This window comes from Mustela putorius, unplaced genomic scaffold (genome assembly GCF_011764305.1).
Source record: "Mustela putorius furo isolate JIRA1106 unplaced genomic scaffold, ASM1176430v1.1 tig00003949_pilon_pilon_pilon, whole genome shotgun sequence".
Lineage (NCBI taxonomy): Eukaryota > Metazoa > Chordata > Mammalia > Carnivora > Mustelidae > Mustela > Mustela putorius.
The window spans coordinates 8,807,057-8,829,377 of NW_025422093.1; the positions used below are offsets into that span (position 1 = coordinate 8,807,057).

The 22,321-nt window shown below is 37.3% G+C and overlaps 1 protein-coding gene across 3 annotated transcripts in view; it reads right to left on the reverse strand.

Annotated features, from left to right (window-relative positions):
• BICC1 (BicC family RNA binding protein 1) overlaps positions 1 to 22,321 on the reverse strand; it is a 262,003-nt gene that overhangs the window by 171,558 nt on the left and 68,124 nt on the right. For all 3 annotated transcript variants that reach the window (XM_045069916.1, XM_045069915.1, XM_045069917.1), the window contains exon 2: positions 6,621 to 6,667. In XM_045069916.1, coding sequence (XP_044925851.1) covers positions 6,621 to 6,667 — 47 coding nt within the window. The remainder of the gene's footprint in view (positions 1 to 6,620; positions 6,668 to 22,321) is intronic.

Consider the following 22,321-nt stretch of genomic DNA (forward strand, 5'->3'; position numbering starts at 1 on the left):
AACTACAGGGATTAAGGACTTGAATCCATTCAGGGAGAGCATTTTACAAAATAATATAAAACCCATTTTAAACTAAGACCAATAAATCACTTAACTGGACCTTTCGATTGCCATTCTATCCCAGCCAGGTACACTGCATGTCACTATTTAATCCAGAGTCCTGCCTAGTAACCCTTCTTAAAAAATCTATTTTCATGAATTCAGTTTTTGATTTTCCACATGAACCAGTGCCTTGAGTTTGGTTTCAAGAAGAGAGAATATTCTAACTGGACAAAACTAAGCTTCACCAGATACTGACTTGAGATTATTCACTGAAAAAAATCATAGTAGTAATTAGGGTATACTGACTACCATCAAGCTATGTTTTATAGGAATCTTAATGATATCCCCTACCTCCTGGTTACAGAGAGAGGACTAAAAGACAAAATGGGTTTTCATAAAACAGTTGTGTGAAATGGCTGCCAGAAATAAAGCCAAAATAGACAAGACAATAGAACTCGACATGATTACAGAGCATGCTACAAACATAGGCCCAATATCCAGACTACTCATGTCAGATAAAACACCTAGACAACTTAGAAGACCAGAGAATGGATGATGAACAAGTTATTTAGTCTTTTTCTTAATCTTTTCTCACCCTTATCTGCTAGATAATAGAGAGCAAATTACAAAGGCATAAAAATGGTATCAAGGGGTGCCTGGGTGGCTCAGTTGGTTGAGGCCTGGACTCCTGATTTCAGCTCCGGTCAGGACCTCGGTATCCTGGGATAGAGCCCCACCTCTGGCTCTGCACTCAGCAGGGAGTCAGCTTGAGGATTCTCTCCTTTTCCCTCTGTCCCTCCCCCCACTCTCTCTCTCTCAAATAAATAAATAAATGTTTTTTAAAAACACAGGATCAGGACCCCTGAGTAGCTCAGCTGGTTAATCACCTGCATTTGGCTCAGGTCATAATCCCAGGGTCCTGGAATGGAATCCGGAATAGGGCTCCCTGCTCAGTGGGGACTCTGCTTCTCCCTCTGCCACTTCCCCATGCTCCTGTGTGCACACAGTCTCTCTCTCTTTCTCTCATATTCTCTCTCAAGTAAATGCATAAAATCTTTAAAAAACAAAACAAAACATAGGATAGATTCCTACCTTTAACAGATTTTAAAAAGATCAGACAACCTGTTTTGGAAAGGTTGTTCTATTTTTCTAAATCTTATAAATGGTCAGTCATCCCTGTTTAGCCAGGGAGAACTGTAACAACAAATTCTCTCACTGAAACTTACTCTCAGGGTCATAGTGTTATAATCAGGAATAAGAACTCAACATCTCTGAATGGTAGCTTCAAGACTTAACTACCTTTAACTGGTGACATCCATTCCTGATCACTTTTGCTTAAAATTAGAATCAACACTTTAATGCTGCATAACCTTCTCCACACATCTTCAGAACTGTGACACCAAATACTCTTCACTGTATATACACCTTTTTGTAATGTTTGAATTGCGAACCATGTGAATACATTACCTATTAAAACAAACACCAAGATTAAAACTTTAAAATATCTTAATTTTACTTACACAGAATTTAAAATGTTTAAGCATAAAGTCTTAGTGCTAGAGAAAGTATATCCTAGGCTATAGTTAATTGAATTCATTTTTAAATAATTAAACCAAAATTTATTTCTATTACCAGAGGAATATCTATTCAACACATACAAAAAAATGACCCATGGAAAAAGCAGAAGCAGTTCTATAATTTCTGCTTTGGCCCCTGCTCCAATAAAAAGATTAAAGAAGTCCCTAAGATTAACTAAAACACTCATTTTGTGGTGCATAGGGAAACAAATACTCCTTCCACAATTTTCCTCAGTTGGTAACACTTGCTACTTTTCAGTCTTAAAATGACGAAAGTAATCTGTTTGCCTTAAAAGGATGAGTTTGAGGGTACTAAAAATGCAGCGCAGTTTCCAATACAATACAGTTTCCAAACTGACATTTTTTTTATAAACCATCCCTGCATTAAAAATGTGTGATGTGTACTTTGGGAAGAAATAATGTATATAACCCGATGCAATGGAAAACCTAGCTTTCATCAGTTCTGATGCTGACCTGATTTTGTCTTCTTCAGCCATTAAGATTCAGGATTCCTAAATAAAGCACTGTGCTTTGATGAGTCACATTCATAGCACAATTGCTATACTCATCCCCATCTAATATACTGTAACACATTTTCCCTCCAATGGGGCCATAGTCATCTCACAAGAAAAAAAAGAACTGATTAAAAGGAAACAGGACAGACAGTGAGTAAGCCATGAACAACTGCCCAAAGAACTGTAAAAATCCTGGCAGATCATTTCCATGTGTTTCAGTTAAAGTTGACATGAGAGGTGGACAGCGAGCTAGAGAGAAATGATAAAGTTGTATCCCTTCCCTCCTTTTTGTAAGTATAGTTACAGCCAAAGAATAAAAAGTACAATTACTGGAGATCTTGCAAAGCATTCATACAGAAAAACATTTGGAATATACCCAATGTAAACAGTCTGATTTATAATTCTACCAGCCAATCAGAGAATATTTAAAAAGCACTTTATATGCATTTTTAATAAACACAAACAAAAAAGGCTAAGAGTATATAAATAGTTCTTTTTCAAAGATGGGATGACAGATTACATTTTTTCTTCTGCATTAATTATATATTTGTTCTAGACAATTTAGAAATGACTTGTTATAAGTAAAAAGAATAAATTTAATATAAACGCCTAGGCGGTTAAAATGTGTAGATTAAAGTATGATAAATAACATTTACAGTTTGAGGAAAATTTTCTAATTATACTGAATTTTCCTAAAGAATGATTTCCTCCATTAAGAAATGTTTATAGGTTGAATAGTGTCCCACAAAAATGCCTATGTTGAAATCCTAATTCCCAGTACCTCAGATTATGACCTTATTTGGAAACAGGGTCACGGCAGATGTAATCAGTAAGATGAGATCACTGGGGTAAGCCCTAATCCAATATAACCAGTGTCCTTACAAAAAGAGAAAATTTGGAGAGAGAGAGACACACACACACCCACAAGGAGAATGCCTGTGAAGACAAAGACAGTGATGGGGAGGACACTTCTACAAGCCAAGGAACACCAAAGATGCTAAGCAAACCACCAAAAGCTTAGAGACAGGAGTGGCACAGGTTCTCCTTCATGGTCAGCTGTGAGGAACCACCCCTGTTGACATCTTGTTCTTGGACTCCGACTTCCAGAACTGTGAGACAGTCAATTTCTGTGGCCACCCAGTCTGCGATACACTGTTTCAGCAGCCCTAAAACTAACACAAAAGGTTCCCAAGCATACCACAGGAAGACCTTACGCTCGACTACACCCATTTTTCAGAACTATCTGCCTTTTGGTAGACAGTGCTTGCAAAAATCAATCCTCCTCCATACGCTCCTCCCCCTCCCTCCCCATGATGACAGTTTGGTAAGCCTACGTAACTAAGTTTTCTCCAGCTGGATATAAGACATGACATATGCCTCCAGGTCTAGGCCTAAGACTGGGGATACTCTTCTTCTTTCTTACCAGCTCCCATTTACACATGGTGCTCACCCAAACCAACCACAAAGAGGAGGTCCATTCCTTAAGGAGTAGCAGAGCTACTTCTTAGATGGAATCGGGGTCTTTAACTGATAGCATAGGACAGAGCCACCCACCAACGGGGAATATTCTCCTTATAATGTTACAAAAAAGGAAAACAAATAACTGTTCTTTAACCCACCAAATCATTGAGTTTCTCTGCTATAACAGGTTAGTCTTTTGCTCTAATAGAGTACCAGGGGAAATAAAACTTTGCAAATACATGTGATAAAACAGTATGTAGAAACCAGGTAAATCTCTGAAACAATAAATGTGACTCTATAGGAGAAGTTCCAGTGTAAACTGAACAATCACTGCTCCGAATCTGAAACAATGTATTTGATGACCTTAGTAGTTTTAAGTTACAATTCAAACTCTTTTGCAAATCTACCAAATCAAATTCTTAAAGATTTCTTATTCTTGAAGATTTTTTCTTTTAATTTGAAAAATTTTTGTGAGAATAATTAAATTTAGTAAAGCATATGATTTTATATACATTTTAATCATACAAAAATTAACATATAAAAGCCTCACACTCCTTCTCCAATCTCCTCTCTAGGGAAAGCCAGTACAAAGCTTAGATGTTATAAAACAATAAGGGTGATCAAATTTTAAAGTCAACTCAAGAGAGATTTTAATTTTGGTTTGAGATACACACCAAGAATCAAAACCAGAACATATTCTAATAATGACCATATACAGCCTTCATATCTGCCTAACTCTGAGAAAAGAAAATTATTTTCTCATTTCTTATTCATAAATACTTCCCAAATGTCATTATCTGAAACTGGAATATGTGTGAAACTAGAAGTCAGCTCCTGGAGAACAATTCAATACTTCTCCATTACTTCATTCTACTATAGATGAACCATAATGTCTACTCCTGTCTGGTCAAAACACTGAAAATTACTCTTTTAGAATTTGGAATGTTTGCCTTTTATTAAGTCACAGGTTTCTTTTCCAGGGTGACTATCCAAAATCTGCATGGACATTTATCAGGAAGACATTCTACTGAACTAAAGAAGAAAATAAAGAAATGAAAACTATTCCCATTTAGTTATTTAGGGACTTCATTAACCTGTGACCAGGAATGGAATCTATGATTCCAATGTATGGTTTGCTGGACGCACACATGTTCCTGGATTCAAACATGTGTTTCTATTTAAACAGCTGGAATGTATATATGGCTCCACAAAGGGTGATAAATATTAGCAAATCTTCTAAGAATGAAGGTCCTTTATGACCACATACACCATGTTTTGATTCAGTTTTTCAAATGTCTCAGTCAAACAAAGCTGAACAATCTGCTTTTTCCATCTGTCCACAAGCTAAAAAACAATGAATAAAATCCTTCCACAGATCACATCTATCTGTCCCTTCACAGCCAACCCAAAGCAGATCTGTGATTTCTGTTATTTGTCTTCTCCTTTCCTCCCTCATGGCAAGCTTTCCTGAGGTACAGGAAGAGGCTTCTGAAATGCCCAGGTAATGATAAGTCAGATATCAACCATTATCAGATAATGCCAAGTAAGGGGTTTCAGGTAAGTACAGAAACTTCAACAGGAGCCTAAAGAGAGGATAGAAAACTCTGGTCAGACACATTCTATTTGGCCAGCATAGCATTCTAAAATTTTTTAAATTTAAGTCCCTTTAGGAAAGCCCCCCAATACATATAAGATATTTCATAAGATATTATATCTCACCATGAACTATGAACCCCACGGATGTCATGTGTGCAAGCCAAATGTCACAGGAATTCTTCCAACCCTGTTTAGCTTTCTTACATTGTTTCTTTGCCCAGAGTGCCCTCCCAGCCCACCCAAGCCTACTCTTCAATTAACTACTACTCCTAAGTACTCAAGAAGTTCTTTCTTATCTCCTAGAGCCCCAGTCAAGTGCTTAACCCTCTCTAGCACCAGACTCTCCTGCTATCTCTACAACTTTACTGCCAAACAGCAGACTAAATTTCTTCAGGGCAAGGACTATGCCTTGCTCTTTTTAGTCTCTCTAGCGTGTGGAATACAGCAGGTGGTAAATACTTTCAGAATGAAGAAATGGCAATATTGGCTGAAAATATTTGCTTCCATATTCTTGGCAAAGAATGAAGAAAATGTTGAAGCTAACAAAAGAGAAAAAAATGTAGATTACACAGAACAAAAAATAAAGAGGCTGTAAAGGCTATATCTGGTTACACACAGGTGATTTCCAAAGGCTTATGACCTTCTACAGCATTATTTAACCTCATCTATAGTTGCTGCTTTATATCACTCCATAATATCTGTGTATTTGTTGTTATACACATGCTTTCTGGATCCCAACAACAAAGACACAAATATAAGAAATCCAAATAAATGAAAAAAGAACATGAACTTGAGTCAATCTCTTTGAAAGGATAGGCATCTTCCCTATACAAAACTCTTACTTTAAAATAGAGCTGACTAGGAATAATCAATTGCTAATCATAGTTCTCACCTCCATTTTTCAATCAGGTCCACTCCCAGTTCCCTTTGCTAAATATGACTAGCAAGACTGGCTTCAGTGAAGTTCAGAACTCCCAGAGGACAGTCAGGACACACTGGACACCATCACCAATAGTGAGCAAGCATGTCTAAAGGTTCATCTTTCACTGATTATTATTACCCCACCCATGGTCGTGCTTACCGGAAATGAGGAAAGCTGTGAAGGATTCCTCTCCACGTGACAGGTCAAGTATGTATATGGGGAAAGAAGCAACAGAGGTAGCCGTGAAAGACAACCAGCACAGCATACCTGGCAGCCTTCACTGCCTCTTTGCCTCATTAGAGTTGCTCAGGAGGACCAAGAAGTTAGAACGGTTACTTCCCAAACAACATCTCATCCTTTCTTTGCCCTGAGCATCTCCAGCTGTCTCATCAAAACCTATTTGCCTTCATACGGAAGGGGAGCTTTCATGGGCCTTGAGTGTAACCATTGAGACACACTGACTTCTCCTGAATTATCACTAAGAGGCAGGAGTACAAAGCAACTTACCTTCTGAAAAAAGTCTTCCCCACTTTTGCCTTTTCCTTCAGCAGCAGCTGTAAATAAAAACGTATACATTTAAAATAGTTTCTTTTTTTTCCGGCCTTTGTATTCAAAAGCCTCTCAAGTATCAACTATGAGAATAACAGAGCAATAAGCGAGATGCCATTCTTGCTCTCCCAAAGCTCAGTGCCTCCCTGAACAGGCCTCATCTGGTGCAAAGTCACAAACAAAAACAAAAACAAACATACTAATTCAATCAAATATACAACTTCAGATAATTTCACACTTTTTTTTTTTTTTTTTTTTGTCTGAAAGACCCAGGTCTCTTTTCACACACAGATGAAAGTAATCGCATCCTTAATTAAGGAATGACATGAGCAAATGCAACTACCAATATAATAAACTATAGTGCTCTAAGCACTTCCTATCTGCAACCAATCCCAGGCATGAGGTTGCCTTTTCAATGGGTGGTTCATCCCACAAGGCCTTATACTCTTAGCTATTTGTTCTACACTTTCAATGACTATATAATCAACTTGGGTTTCAGCTGCCATCATACTTTAATTCACTCCTTAATTCACATTTATAAGAAAGAGACAAAACATCATGAGGATGAAATGGTAATAGAGAAGGTCACACACAACAATAAAACTTCATGTGAGATTAATTTAAAAGTCATTACCTTTGAATAATTGTTCTTATTTCTAAATGGCAGACTATAAATATAGGAGAAAACCAGGTCTCTACATTCAAAAGTCTTATAAGTCTGTGAACCTTCTTTTTAATATGTGGAGAGGAGTAAGCAATTTGACTAAAAGAAGAGAGGAGACAAAGAACCAATAGCATCTTACTTGCAAAAGCCTCGAACTGCATTGGGGGACTCAGTTGATTAAGCACCTGACTCTTAATTTTGGCTCAAGTCATAATATTAGAGTCATGAGATCAAGCTCTGTGTTGGGCTCTGCGCTGGGTGTGGAACCTGCTTAAGATCCTCTCTCTCACTCCTACTTTCCCCTCCTCCTCCCGGACACCCATCCCCAACTCATGCTCTCTCTTAAAAAGAAAAAAAGGAAAGCAAACACCATACAGGTTTCAAACTCAGGTGCAGGGTGGAACAGTGGTTAACCGGAGAAGCACCCCTTGGATAAGACAAGGAAATGAGCTGGAGCAAGAACTCCTAGACAATGAAATCTAGAAGCCATGGTACCCCAAACACCTGCTGGTCAATACTGATGAGGAGCACTGTGTGTACATGCATATACATATACATGTGTGTATGTGTGTCCAGGACACTTACTAAAATTATTAAAGATTCTTGAGTGTCAATTATACCACAATTTGAAAAAATTAATGATGACCCAAGAAATGTGGCAGGTCATTCTGTTAGGTAGAAGACTCAAAACTCAAAGAAATTCCCTCAAAGAAATAGCAAGTATTAATATTAAATTTTTTAGCCAGCTTTAATTTCATAGTTAAATATAAGACACCTTCTATAATCTTGTAAAAATATGTTTTTTTGTCAACGGGTCATGATCTCAGGGTCCTGGGATCAAGCCCCATGTCAGCTCCCGGCTCAGTAGGGAGTCTGCTTCTCCCTCCCCTCATGCTCTCTCTCACTCATTCTCTCTCTCAAATAAATAAATAAAATCTTTAAAAAAGAAGAGAAAAGAAAAGAAATGAAGAGCTAAAAAGAAAAAAAATTTTTAAACTCTATGCTAAGGGCAGGCTTAAACAACAGCCTCTCAAAGATGTTCAGGCCCTAATTCCTGGAAAGTATGAATATCTTACTTTATGTGGCAAAAGGAATTTTGCAGTGTGATTAAATTAAAGCTGTTGAGCTTGGGAGACAATCCTGAATTACCCAGGTGGGCGCAATGTCATCACAAGGTCCTTGTAAGAGGGAAGTGGGAAGGTCAGAATCCAAGAAGGTGATGTGACAATAGAAGCAGAAGGAGAGCAGGACACATAACAAAGAAAGGAGAGGTCAATGGAGAAAGATATTAGAGATGCTACGCTGCTGGCTTTGAAGATGGACAAAGGGGGCCACAAGCTTAAGAAGAGAGGTAGCCTCTAGAAGCTGGGAAAGGCAAGGAAATGGGTTCTCCCCTGGAGCCTCTGAAGGGAGGATGACCCGCCAACACATTGACATATGCCAGTGAAATCCATTTCAGACTTTGCAACACTGGAACTACACAAATAAATTTATGTTGTATACCATTATGCTTATAATTTGTTACAGTAACAAAAAAACATAACAAAAAATGCAAAAAACCCTAATACATAAACCCTAATACATAATGCCAATACCATTTAATTTTACTTTCTGTACAAATACCAAATCTCCAACAGCATGAACTGAGAACAGAAACTGAGCAAACACATGTGAGCATTTCAATCACACACTTCCACAAATAGGTTTCCTGGAAGTTAACACTACCAATTATGATTTTCACTCTCTAATTTGGAAATATGTTAATATTAAAACTTTAAAAAAAGAAAAAAGGAAGGGCGACTGGGTGACTCAGTCAGGTAAACATCCAGATCTTGATCTCAGCTCAGGTCTTGATCTTGGGGTCATGAATTCAGACCCTACATTGGGGTCCACACTGGGCATGGAGACTACTTAAAAAATAAAAATAATTTCTCTTTCTTCTGTCTTGCTGTTGGTGTAGAGAAATGCAACTGATTTCTGCGCATTGATTTTATATCCTGACACTTTACTGAATTCCTGTATAAGTTCTAGCAGTTTTGGAGTGGAGTCTTTCGGGTTTTCCACATATAGTATCATATCATCTGCGAAGAGTGATAATTTGACTTCTTCTTTGCCGATTTGGATGCCTTTAATTTCCTTTTGTTGTCTGATTGCTGAGGCTAGGACTTCTAGTACTATGTTGAATAGCAGTGGTGATAATGGACATCCCTGCCGTGTTCATGACCTTAGCGGAAAAGCTTTCAGTTTTTCTCCATTGAGAATGATATTTGCGGTGGGTTTTTCATAGATGGCTTTGATGATACTGAGGTATGTGCCCTCTATCCCTACACTTTGAAGAGTTTTCATCAGGAAGGGATGCTGTACTTTGTCAAATGCTTTTTCAGCATCTATTGAGAGTATCATATGGTTCTTGTTCTTTCTTTTATTGATGTGTGGTATCACACTGACTGATTTGCGGATGTTGAACCAACCTTGCAGCCCTGGAATAAATCCCACTTGGTTGTGGTGAATAATCCTTTTAATGTACTGTTGAATCCTATTGGCTAGTATTTTGTTGAGTATTTTCGCATCTGTGTTCATCAAGGATATTGGTCTATAGCTCTCTTTTTTGATGGGATCCTTGTCTGGTTTGGGGATCAAGGTGATGCTGGCCTCATAAAATGAGTTTGGAAGTTTTCCTTCCATTTCTATTTTTTGGAACAGTTTCAGGAGAATAGGAATTAGTTCTTCTTTAAATGTTTGGTAGAATTCCCCCGGGAAGCCGTCTGGCCCTGGGCTTTTGTTTGTTTGGAGATTTTTAATGACTGTTTCAATCTCTTTACTGGTTATGGGTCTATTCAGGCTTTCTACTTCTTCCTGGTTCAGTTGTGGTAGTTTATATGTTTCTAGGAATGCATCCATTTCTTCCAGATTGTCAAATTTGTTGGCATAGAGTTGCTCATAGTATGTTCTTATAATAGTTTGTATTTCTTTGGTGTTAGTTGTGATCTCTCCTCTTTCATTCATGATTTTATTTATTTGGGTCCTTTCTCTTTTCTTTTTGATAAGTTTGGCCAGGGGTTTATCAATTTTATTAATTCTTTCAAAGAACCAGCTCCTAGTTTTGTTGATTTGCTCTATTGTCTTTTTGGTTTCTATTTCATTGATTTCTGCTCTGATCTTTATAATTTCTCTTCTCCTGCTTGGCTTAGGGTTTCTTTCTTGTTCTTTCTCCAGCTCCTTTAGATGTAGGGTTAGGTTGTGTACCTGAGACCTTTCTTGTTTCTTGAGAAAGGCTTGTACCGCTATATATTTTCCTCTCAGGAAAGTGTCAGGATATAAAATCAATGCAGAGAAATCAGTTGCATTTCTCTACACCAACAGCAAGACAGAAGAGAGAGAAATTAAGGAGTCAATCCCATTTACAATTGCACCCAAAACCATAAGATACCTAGGAATAAACCTAACCAAAGAGGCAAAGGATCTATACTCAGAAAACTATAAAGTATTCATGAAAGAAATTGAGGAAGACACAAAGAAATGGAAAAATGTTCCATGCTCCTGGATTGGAAGAATAAATATTGTGAAAATGTCTATGCTACCTAAAGCAATCTACACATTTAATGCAATTCCTATCAAAGTACCATCCATCTTTTTCAAAGAAATGGAACAAATAATTCTAAAATTTATATGGAACCAGAAAAGACCTCGAATAGCCAAAGGGATATTGAAAAAGAAAGCCAACGTTGGTGGCATCACAATTCCGGACTTCAAGCTCTATTACAAAGCTGTCATCATCAAGACAGCATGGTACTGGCACAAAAACAGACACATAGATCAATGGAACAGAACACAGAGCCCAGAAATAGACCCTCAACTCTATGGTCAACTAATCTTCGACAAAGCAGGAAAGAATGTCCAATGGAAAAAAGACAGCCTCTTCAATAAATGGTGCTGGGAAAATTGGACAGCCACATGCAGAAAAATGAAATTGGACCATTTCCTTACACCACACATGAAAATAGACTCAAAATGGATGAAGGACCTCAATGTGAGAAAGGAATCCATCAAAATCCTTGAGGAGAACACAGGCAGCAACCTCTTCGACCTCAGCCGCAGCAACATCTGCCTAGGAACAACGCCAAAGGCAAGGGAAGCAAGGGAAAAAATGAACTATTGGGATTTCATCAAGATCAAAAGCTTTTGCACAGCAAAGGAAACAGTTAACAAAATCAAAAGACAACTGACAGAATGGGAGAAGATATTTGCAAACGACATATCAGATAAAGGACTAGTGTCCAGAATCTATAAAGAACTTAGCAAACTCAACACCCAGAGAACAAATAATCCAATCAAGAAATGGGCAGAGGACATGAGCAGACATTTCTGCAAAGAAGACATCCAGATGGCCAACAGACACATGAAAAAGTGCTCCATATCACTGGGCATCAGGGAAATACAAATCAAAACCACAATGCGTTATCACCTAACACCAGTCAGAATGGCTAAAATAAACAAGTCAGGAAATGACAGAGGCTGGCGAGGATGCGGAGAAAGGGGAACCCTCTTACATTGTTGGTGGGAATGCAAGCTGGTGCAGCCACTCTGGAAAACAGCATGGAGGTTCCTCAAAATGTTGAAAATAGAACTGCCCTATGACCCAGCAATTGCACTACTGGGTATTTACCCTAAAGATACAAACGTAGTGATCCAAAGGGGCACGTGCACCCGAATGTTTATAGCAGCAATGTCCACAATAGCCTAACTATGGAAAGAACCTAGATGTCCATCAACAGATGAATGGATCAAGAAGATGTGGTATGTATACACAATGGAATACTATGCAGCCATCAAAAGAAATGAAATCTTGCCATTTGCGACAACATGGATGGAACTAGAGCGTATCATGCTTAGCGAAATAAGTCAAGCAGAGAAAGACAACTATCATATGATCTCCCTGATATGAGGAAGTGGTGATGCAACATGGGGGCTTAAGTGGGTAGGAGAAGAATCAATGAAACAAGATGGGATTGGGAGGGAGACAAACCACAAGTGACTCTTAATCTCACAAAACAAACTGAGGGTTGCTGGTTGGAGGGGGTTTGGGAGAAGGGGGTGGGATTATGGACACTGGGGAGGGTATGTGCTTTGGTGAGTGCTGTGAAGTGTGTAAACTTGGTGATTCACAGACCTGTACCCCTGGGGATAAAAATATATGTTTATAAAAAATAAAATATTAATAAAAAAAAAAAAGAAAGAAACTTTGGAGTCAAAGATATTTTCAAAGGCCTATGAAGCAAGACAGGCCTATCAAGACGCCTTTCACCCACAGGGAACTCCTTCACAACATAGAATTCATCATTTTAAATTTCATAATACAAGTACACTTTATTACAGACATTTCCTTTAGGACACTTATTTTGCTCCTGATAAACTCATTATGTCACAACCTTGAAATGCCCCTTCATTCCAAGTCCAGCTAAACAGACTTCACAGAATGGCCTTTCAATCCCTGCATGAATAAAAAGAGGGAGAGAGGATTTTCCTTAGACTCAAATTATAATTAACTATGTTCTAGAAAAACATCTAAAATTTAAAAGAAACCTGCACCTTTAGCAACCTTAGGAGATCAAGGGAAAGAGAAAGCAGGGATACTCAATGGCACCAAAAATACTCATACTGTAATTCTTTGGCCTCTTTCCTTCCAAGTATTGACATATACGAAACTCCCAATCTGAGCCTGATTTCCCCCTAAATCCTGAGTAGTGTCTATTACTTAAGCCCACCAAGCACCCTAGTGAGAGACTCCAATTGTCTCAGGTACAAACCATGGTTAGACCACGTCATAGGCACTATATATATATATAGTAACTATTCCTTATCTCATTCCCAGGTTGCTCAGTCTCCTACCAGCCTTTTACTGACCCCATGAAGGCAAAGCTGTCAAGGCCACAGAAGCCAATTAAAGGAGAAGGATATAACACCAAAAGCATTCTCTCAGCCACCCCAATGGAGGATCCTCCCTGCTCAAATTTGAGAGCTCAGTTCTCAAATAGTCCAAATTCCTCAGTATTAAAATATAAACTCCTCTGAAGAAGTGAGAGATTGTGGGGAGGATGTTTGCAGAATATTTACCTCTCAGTATAAACTTAGGTATTTAATAAGTTCATTTTACAGATGCAGAAAAGAATAAAAAGTAGTTCCCTCTTTCATTCCATGAATATTTAAGTCCTGTACTGGTCAATCAAAATTCACAAGGCCCTGATCTCATTCAACTTACAACCTTGGTCCATATAGTCAGAGTCACCCACTAATAAGATTAAGCCAAAATCAAAACTTAATTTTAGTGACAACTTGCCAAAGATCTTTTCATGGTAACAGCTTCCCCCTAACCAAACTTAATAGAAACTTAATTTAGCTATTCTCATTCAGAACAATGTACTAAAAAGCTACTCATTTTACTCTTAATCCAACACTACAGCTGGGAAGCTCCCACAAGGCCTGAAGAACACAGGGTACTTTTAGGAAGACCATATAAGAGCTGGATACAAAAAAAGAAAAAGAAAACACATGAGATATGATAATATCTTGACTCAATGGTTGTCTTTTCACTATGGTTGGAGAGGCAAATACTGCCTGTGAAATGAGCCAAGCCATCCTGATGTTGTGACATTCCTTGACCTTTGAAGTCTGACTATATATTCTGTGGTTTAACAGTTCTGTTGAGTCTTCATATTCTTATAAACCAATACACTCTCATCTTTTTTATTCCACAGTATCATGAACACACATAAAATGATTTAACAGGCTTTCTCTAACTGTCTGTATAACATGACCTCTGCCTGATGTTCCAAACTTTAGTCATTTGATTGTAAAAACCCTGGATTATTCTTGCCAATGAAAGCAACTGTCTTTATTTTCATGACATAGAACTTCAAGAATAAATTACTTCAATACTACTGAAACATGGCTGTGCAGGTAAAGCATTTCATATTTTAAGCTGAACAATTCATTTTTATGTTTATTATAATTTCTCCAATGCTTTGCCATATTTTATTTGATATTTTTGCTTCACAAGAAATATGGGATGGCAAAATCCATAGCCAATAAAAACAGCAAAAGTTGAAACAGGTGTAAACTATTATACTCCCCCAAACTACAGGGTAAATTTAGTTAATTACTGAATTAAAGGGGGGGGGAACTCAATTTAAAATTCGTAAGGCATATGGAAACTTGTTTAAATATCCCTTTCACTCTAAAATGCTTTTCTAGTATAACATCTAATGTTTTCTGGAGTCAAATCTAAAAAAACAAGGATTATGTATTCACATTTAAAAGACAGAATGGAATATCTTTAAAAACTCGCTGGATAGGCAATGGGTTTTTTCCTCAACCCTGTGGAATCTGAGCCAAAACAAAACAAAACAAACAAACAAAACAGTTCAATATAAAAATAAATGAGAAGTAATTCTTCAACTCTATGAAGATTCAAGGCATTTCTCCCTTTTTCTTAACACAACCCAACTGTAGCACATTTGCAACCAAGAAGGCTGCTGTATGTGAAGGTCACCTGAAAATAAATGTGAACATTTAGGTACCCTGATTCTCCAGCAAAAGTACTAAAATTTTAAAACATTCACTTATCAGATCAATTTAATGAATATGCTAAAAGAGCTATGTGAGATATTTTATTCTGTATATTATTGTTTTCAGAAAACTTCCATGACAATTGAGCCAATTTCACTGAAAGAGGAATCATAAAAAGATGAAGAAAATGTAGTTATTATATACTTCCAAAGAACTTTTTATTTTCATGAATCATATCTAACACTCATATCTAAGAGTGGCATATAAAGTTCTGAGAATTGATTGAATAGTAGACATTAAGTCTATTTTTAAAGTTCCTTCAATTCTCAAAGTTATTCAAATACCTAGTAAACTGAAAAACACTCCAAGTTTAAACATCAGTAATGAAGAATGGCTTCTGAAAGTTATATATCACAGTAAGTGTGAGGATTTTCAGACCTCATCTTTCCTAAAATTCCCTACCTGTTTTCAGGGACCACATGAACAAATGAACAAATCAAATTTACCTGCTTTAAAAAAATTTAAAAGCAAGAAAAGCATGTAGCCCTGTAGAGAAAAATCAAGAAGAAACAAACAAAAGTATTTTTTTTTCCTTCAAATAGTGGTTGGTAATTTGAGAATGAATTTCTTCTTCAGTTTAATGCTTTTTTAAAATATTGTTTGTTGTTGTTGTTGTTGTTGTTGTTTTGCAGTTAAAACTGCCCATGTTCAGAAGAGACAGGAGGAAGATGGTAGTGGAGTAGGAGGTCTCTAGTCTTGCCTCATCCCAGGAATACAACTACACAAAACTATCAAATCATCATAAATACCCCAGGAATTGACCTGAAGACTGTCAGAACAACCTCCACAACTAAAGGTAGAGAAGAGGCCACATCAAAGAGCACATGCTGCATACACTGGAGATATTCTCTAAAGCGTCAGGACCTTGAGAAAAACACTACAGGGCACTATAGGACCTCTTTTTTATAAGATTATCAAGAGCAGGAAACATAGTTGACTTTTCTAACAGAGAAGCAGGCATGTAGACTAGACAAAATGAGAAGACAGAGGAATCTGTCCCAAATGGAAGAACAAGACAAAGCCATAACCAGAGATCTAAATGAGAACAGATATAACTAACATTCCTGATAAAGAATTTAAAGTAATTGGGGTGCCTGGGTGGCTCAGTGGGTTAAGCCTCTGCCTTCAGCTCAGGTCAAGATCCCAGGGTGCTGGGACTGAGCCCCGCATCGGGCTCTCTGCTCAGCTGGGGGCCTGCATCCCCCACCTCTCTCTGACCTGCCTCTCTGCCTACTTGTGACCTCTCTCTCTGTCCAGTAAATAAATAAAATCTTTAAAAAATTAAAAAAATAAAAGATTTAAAGTAATGATCATCAATGGACAGGAAAAAAGAGTGGAAGACATGAGTGAGACCCTTAACACAGAGATAAGGAGTAATATAGCAGAGATAAAAGACTCAATAAACAAAATCTGAAACATGCTTGGTAGAATAAACAGCAGGTGGGGGCACCTGTGTAGCTCAGATGGTTAAGCATCTGCCATCAGCTCAGGTCATGATCTCAGGGTCATGGGATCAAGCCCCACACTGGGCTACCTCAGGGGAGGCTGCTTCTCCCTTCACCTTTGTCTGCTGTTCCCCCTGCTGTGTGCTCACCCTCTCTCTTTCTGACAAATAAATAAATAAAATATTTTTTTAAAAAAAGAAAGAAAGAAAGAAAAAGAATAAACAGCAGGCTGGAAGAAGCAGAGGAAGAAATCCATGACTTAGAAGACAGAGTAATGGAAAGTAAGCTGAACAAAAGAGAGAAAAAAAGTATTATTCAAAATGAAAATCTACATAAGGAACTCAGTGTTTCCATCAAATGTAATAACATTCTTATTGTAGGAGTCTTTGAAGACAATAGAGTAAAAAGAGGGCAGAAAATTTATTTGAAGAAGTAATAGCTAAAAACTTCCCTAATCTGGAGAAAGAAACATATCCAGATCCAGGAGGCAGAAAACATCCAACAGAATAAACAAAAGCAGCTCCACACCAAAATATATTATAATTAAAATTGCAAAATAAAACGATTAAGAAAACATTTATAAGTAACAAAACAAAAGAAGTCAGTAATTTACAAGGGAGAACCCAGAAGGCAGAAACTCTCCAAGCTAGAAGAAAGTGGCATAATATACTGAAAGTGCTGAACTGGATTAATCTGCAGCCAAGAATATTCTACCCAGCAAGGATATCATTCAGTAGAGATAGTTTCTCAGACAAAAGCCAAAAGAGTTCATGACCACTGCAAGAAATACTAAAGGAGACTGTAAGTGGAAAGGAAAGACCTAATGTGACAGTATGAAGAAAGAAAACAAAAAAAGCAGTAAAAATTAGTATTTCTTTAAAAAAAAAAAATTAGTCAAGGAACTCAAAAAAGGATATAAAATATGACAACATATACCTGAAACATGGGCAGAGGAGGAGTAAAGAATGGTTCAAACTTGAATGACCATCAATTTCATATATATTGTTATATTCAGAACATGTTATATACCAACCTAGTGGTAATCACAAATCAAAAATCGTTAATATATATGCAAAGAACAAAGAGAAGGAAATCCAAATATATCACTAAGCAAAACCAGAAAAGCAGGAAAAAGAGAAAGACAAGAAAAGATTAGAGAAAATCTTCAGAAACAATCACAAAACAAGTAATAAAATGGCAATAAATACACAAAAACTACTTTGAATGTAAATTGATTAAATGCTCCAATCAAAAGACATAGGGTGAGAGAATACATAAAAAAAACAAGACCCACCTAGAGGCTGCCTACAAGAGAATCATTCTAGACCTAACACCTGCAAGTGAATGAATGGAAAAACATTTATTATGCAAACAGAGGTCAAAAGAAATCCAAATTCACAATACTTTTATATTGGGCAAAATAGACTTTAAAACAAAAACTGTAGCAAGAGAAAAAAAAGGACACTATAATAATAAAGGGGATAATCCAAAAAGAAGATATAACAACTATAATATTTATGCATCAACATGGGCACACCCAAATAAAACAGTTAATAACAAACATAAAAGAACTAATTGATAGTATTGCAATTTTAACAGTGGGACTTTAACATCCCACTCACATCAACAGACTGATCATCTAAACAGAAAATCAACAAGAAAACAATGGCTTGCATGACACACTAGACCAGATGGATTTAACAGATATATTCAAACATTCCACCCTAAAACAGCAGAACACACATTCTTTACAAGCGCATATGGAACATGCTCCAGAATAGATCACATATTATGCCATAAAACAAACCTCAACAAATTCAAAAGATTGAAGTCATATTATGCATCTTTTCTGACCAAAAGACTCTGAAAATAGAAATCAATCATAAGAAAAATCTGGAAAGACCACAAATAAATGGAAGTTAAATAATATGTGACTAACCAATGAATTAGTCAATCAGGAAGTAAAAGAAAAAATTTAAGAAGTACATGAAGACAAATGAAAATGAAACACAAACCTTTGGGATGCAGTAGAATTGGTTCTAAGAGGCAATACAGGTCTACCTCAAGAAGCAAGAAAAATCCCAAACAACTTTAACCTAAATAAAGAAGAACAAACAAAACCTAAAGGAAGAAAATAACCAAGACTAGAGTAGGTGGGGCACCTGGGTGGCTCAGTCGGTTAAACATCAGACTTCAACTCAAGTTATGATCTTATGCTCCTGGGATGAAGCCCTGCGTCATGCTCCCAGCTCAGCAGTGAGTCTGCTTCTCCCTCTTTCTCTGCCTCACCCCCTCTCTTGTGCTCTCTCTCCCAAATAAAATATTAAAAACAAAAGAGCAGAAATACACAATATGCAAACTTAAAAAACAACAGAAGAGATCAATGAAACCAGTAGCTAGTTCTTTGAAAAAAATCAACAAAAGTAATAAACCTCTAGCCAGACTTATCAAAAAGACAAAGTACTCAAATAAATAAAATCACAAATGAGAGAGAAATAACAACCAACACCAGAGAAATAAAAAAAAATCCTAAGAGAACATTATGAAAAACTAATATGCCAACCAACTGGATAACCTAAAAGAAATGGGTAAATTCCTAGAAACATAGAAACTACCAAAACTGAAACAGGAAGAGATAGAAAATTTGAACAGACCAAAACCCACAAAGAAACTGAATCACTAATTAAAAAAAAAAAAAAAAAAAATCCCAACAAACAAAAGTCCAAGACCAGATGCTTTCACAGGTAAATTCTACCAAACATTTAATGGAGAGTTTGTATCTATTCTTCTCAAACTATTCCAAAAAACCAGAAAAAGAGGAAAAATTTCCAAATCCATTCTATGAAGCCAGCATTACCCTGATACCAAAGCAGATAAAGACACCACAAAACAAGAGAATTACCACCCAATCTCTCCAATGTCCATATATGCAAATATCCTCAACAAAATGCTAGCAAACCAAACCCAACAATGCATAAAAAAAAAAAATCATTCACCATGATCAAGTGGGATTTATTCCTGGGTTGCAAGGGTGGTTCATATTTGCAAATCAATCAACATTCTACATCACATCAATCAAAGAAAGGATAAGAACCATATGATCCTTTCAATAGATGCAAAAGAACAATTTGATAAAGTACAACACCCATTCATGATAAAATCCCTCAACAAAGTAAGTTTAGAGGGAACATAATTCAACATAATAAAAGCCATATATCAAAAACCCACAGTGAACTGAGAGCTTTCCTCCTAAGGTCAGAAACAAAACAAGGATATCTACTCCCACCCTTTTTATTCAACACAGTCCTGGAAGTCCTAGCCACAGCAATCAGAGAACAAAAGAAATAAAATGCATCCAAACCTTTAAGGAAGAAGTAAAACTTTCATTATTTGCAGATGACATGATACTATAGATAGAACACCTGAAAGATTCCACCAAAAAACTGCTAGAACTCCTAAACAAATTCAGTAAAATCCCAGGACACAAAATCAATGTATGGAAATCTGTTACTTTTGTATACACTAATAATGAAACAGCAGGGAAAAAAAGCAAGAAAGCAACCCCATTTATAATTGCACTAAAAAATAATAAGATGTCTAGGAATAAAATGACCAAAGAAGTGAAAGACCTATATTCTGAAAACTGTAAAACATTAATGAAAGAAACTGAAGATAACACAAAGAAATGGAAACACATTCCATGCTCATGGACTGGAAGAACAAATACTATGAAAATGTCTATACTACTCACAGCAATCTCCACATTTAAATGCAATCCCTCTCAAAATAGGAGCAGCTTTTTTCACAGAACTAGAACAACTCTAAAATTTGTGTGGAACCATGAAAGACCTCAAAGAAAGCAATCTTGTAAAAGAAAAGCAAAACTTGGGAGCATCACAATTCTAGACTTCAAGTTGCATTACCAAGTTGCAGTAAACAAAACAGTATGGTACTGGCACAAAAATAGATACTAGATCAATATAACAGAATAGAAAACCCAGAAATAAACCCACAACTATATGGTCAATTCATCTCTGACAAAGCAGGAAAGAATATCTAGTGGGAAAAAGATATTCTCAACAAATGGTGTTGGGAAAACTGGATAACAATAAGCAAAAGAAGGAGACCAGACCGCTTTTTCATACCGTACACAAAAATAAATTCAAAATGAATGAAACATCTAAATATAAGACCCGAGACCATATAAACCTGGAAGAAAGCACAGGCAGTAACTTCTTTGACAACAGCTGTAGCAACTACTTTCTAGATGGGTCCCATGAGGCAAGGGAAATAAAAGCAAAAATAAACTACTGGGACTACATCAAAATAAAAAGCTTCTTCTGGGCGCCTGGGTGGCTCAGTGGGTTAAGCCGCTGCCTTCGGCTCGGGTCATGATCTCAGGGTCCTGGGATCGAGTCCTGCGTCAGGTTCTCTGCTCAGCAGGGAGCCTGCTTCCCTCTCTCTCTCTGCCTGTCTCTCCATCTACTTGTGATTTCTCTCTGTCAAATAAATACATAAAATCTTTAAAAAAAAAAAAAAAAGCTTCTTCTGCATAGTGAAGGAAAAAAATCAACAAAACTAAAAGGTAAACTAGGGAATGGAAGAACTTATTTGCAAAAAACTTATCTTTTTTTTTTTAAGATTTTATTTATTTATTTGAGAGAAAGAGCACGAGAGTGGAGCGAGGGATAGAGGGAGAAGCAGACTCCCCTCTGAGCAGGGAGTGAGGCTCAATGCCAGGACCCCAGGATCATGACCTGAGCTGAAGACAGACACCTGACCAACTGAGCCACCCAGGCACCTGCAAACAACACATCTGATAAAGGGTCAGTATCCAAAATATGTAAGTAACTTACATAATTCAACACCCAAAAAGCAAATAATCCAATTTAAAAAATGGGCAGAACACATGGACATTTCTCCAAAGAAAACATCGACTTGGCTAATAGATGAGCATCTACTACTCATCATCACTTACCGTCAGGGAAGTGCGAATCAAAACTACAATGATATACCACCTTACATCTGTCAGAATGGCTAAAAACAACAAAATAGAAACAACAGGTGTTGGCAAGGTTACACAGAAAGGGGAACCCTCCTGCACTGTTAGTGGGAATGCAAACTGGTGCAGCCACTGTGGAAAACAGTATGGAGGTTCTTCAAAAAAGTTAAAAATAGAAACATCCTACAATCCAGCAATTGAATTACTGGCTATTTACCCAAAGAATGTAAAAACACTAATTCAAAGGAATACAAGAACCCCAATGTTTGTAGCAGCATTATCTATAATAGTGAAGTTATGGAAGCAGCCAAGTGCCATCAATTGATAAATGGATGAAGAAGATGTGGAATATATATGCAAGGGAATATTACTTAGTCATTAAAAAGAATGAACTCTCGGGGTGCCTGGGTGGCTCAGTGGGTTGGGCCTCTGCCTTCAGCTTGGGTCATGATCTCAGGGTCCTAGGATCAAGCCCCGCATCAGGCTCTTTGCTCGGTGGGGAGCCCTCTCTCTCGCTGCCTGCCTCTCTGCCTACTTGTGATCTCACTCTCTCCCTCTGTAAATAAATAGATAAAATCTTTGGGAAAAAAAAAAAAAAAGAATGAACTCTCAGGGTGCCTGGGTGGCTCAATCAGTTAAGCATCTACCTTCAGCTCAGATCACAATCTCAGGGTCCTGGGATCAAGGCCCACATCAGGCTCCCTGCTCAGTGGGAGGCTGCTTCCCCACCCCCCTGCACCTGCCCCTACTGATGTGCTCTCTCTTGCTCACATTCTTTCTCAAGTAAATAAAATCTTAAAAAGAAGAAGAAGAATGAACTCTTGCCATTTGCAGCACTATGGATGGAGCCAGAGTGTATGATGCTAAGTGAAACAAGTCAGAGTAAGACAAGCACTACATGATTTCACTCAAGTGTGGAATT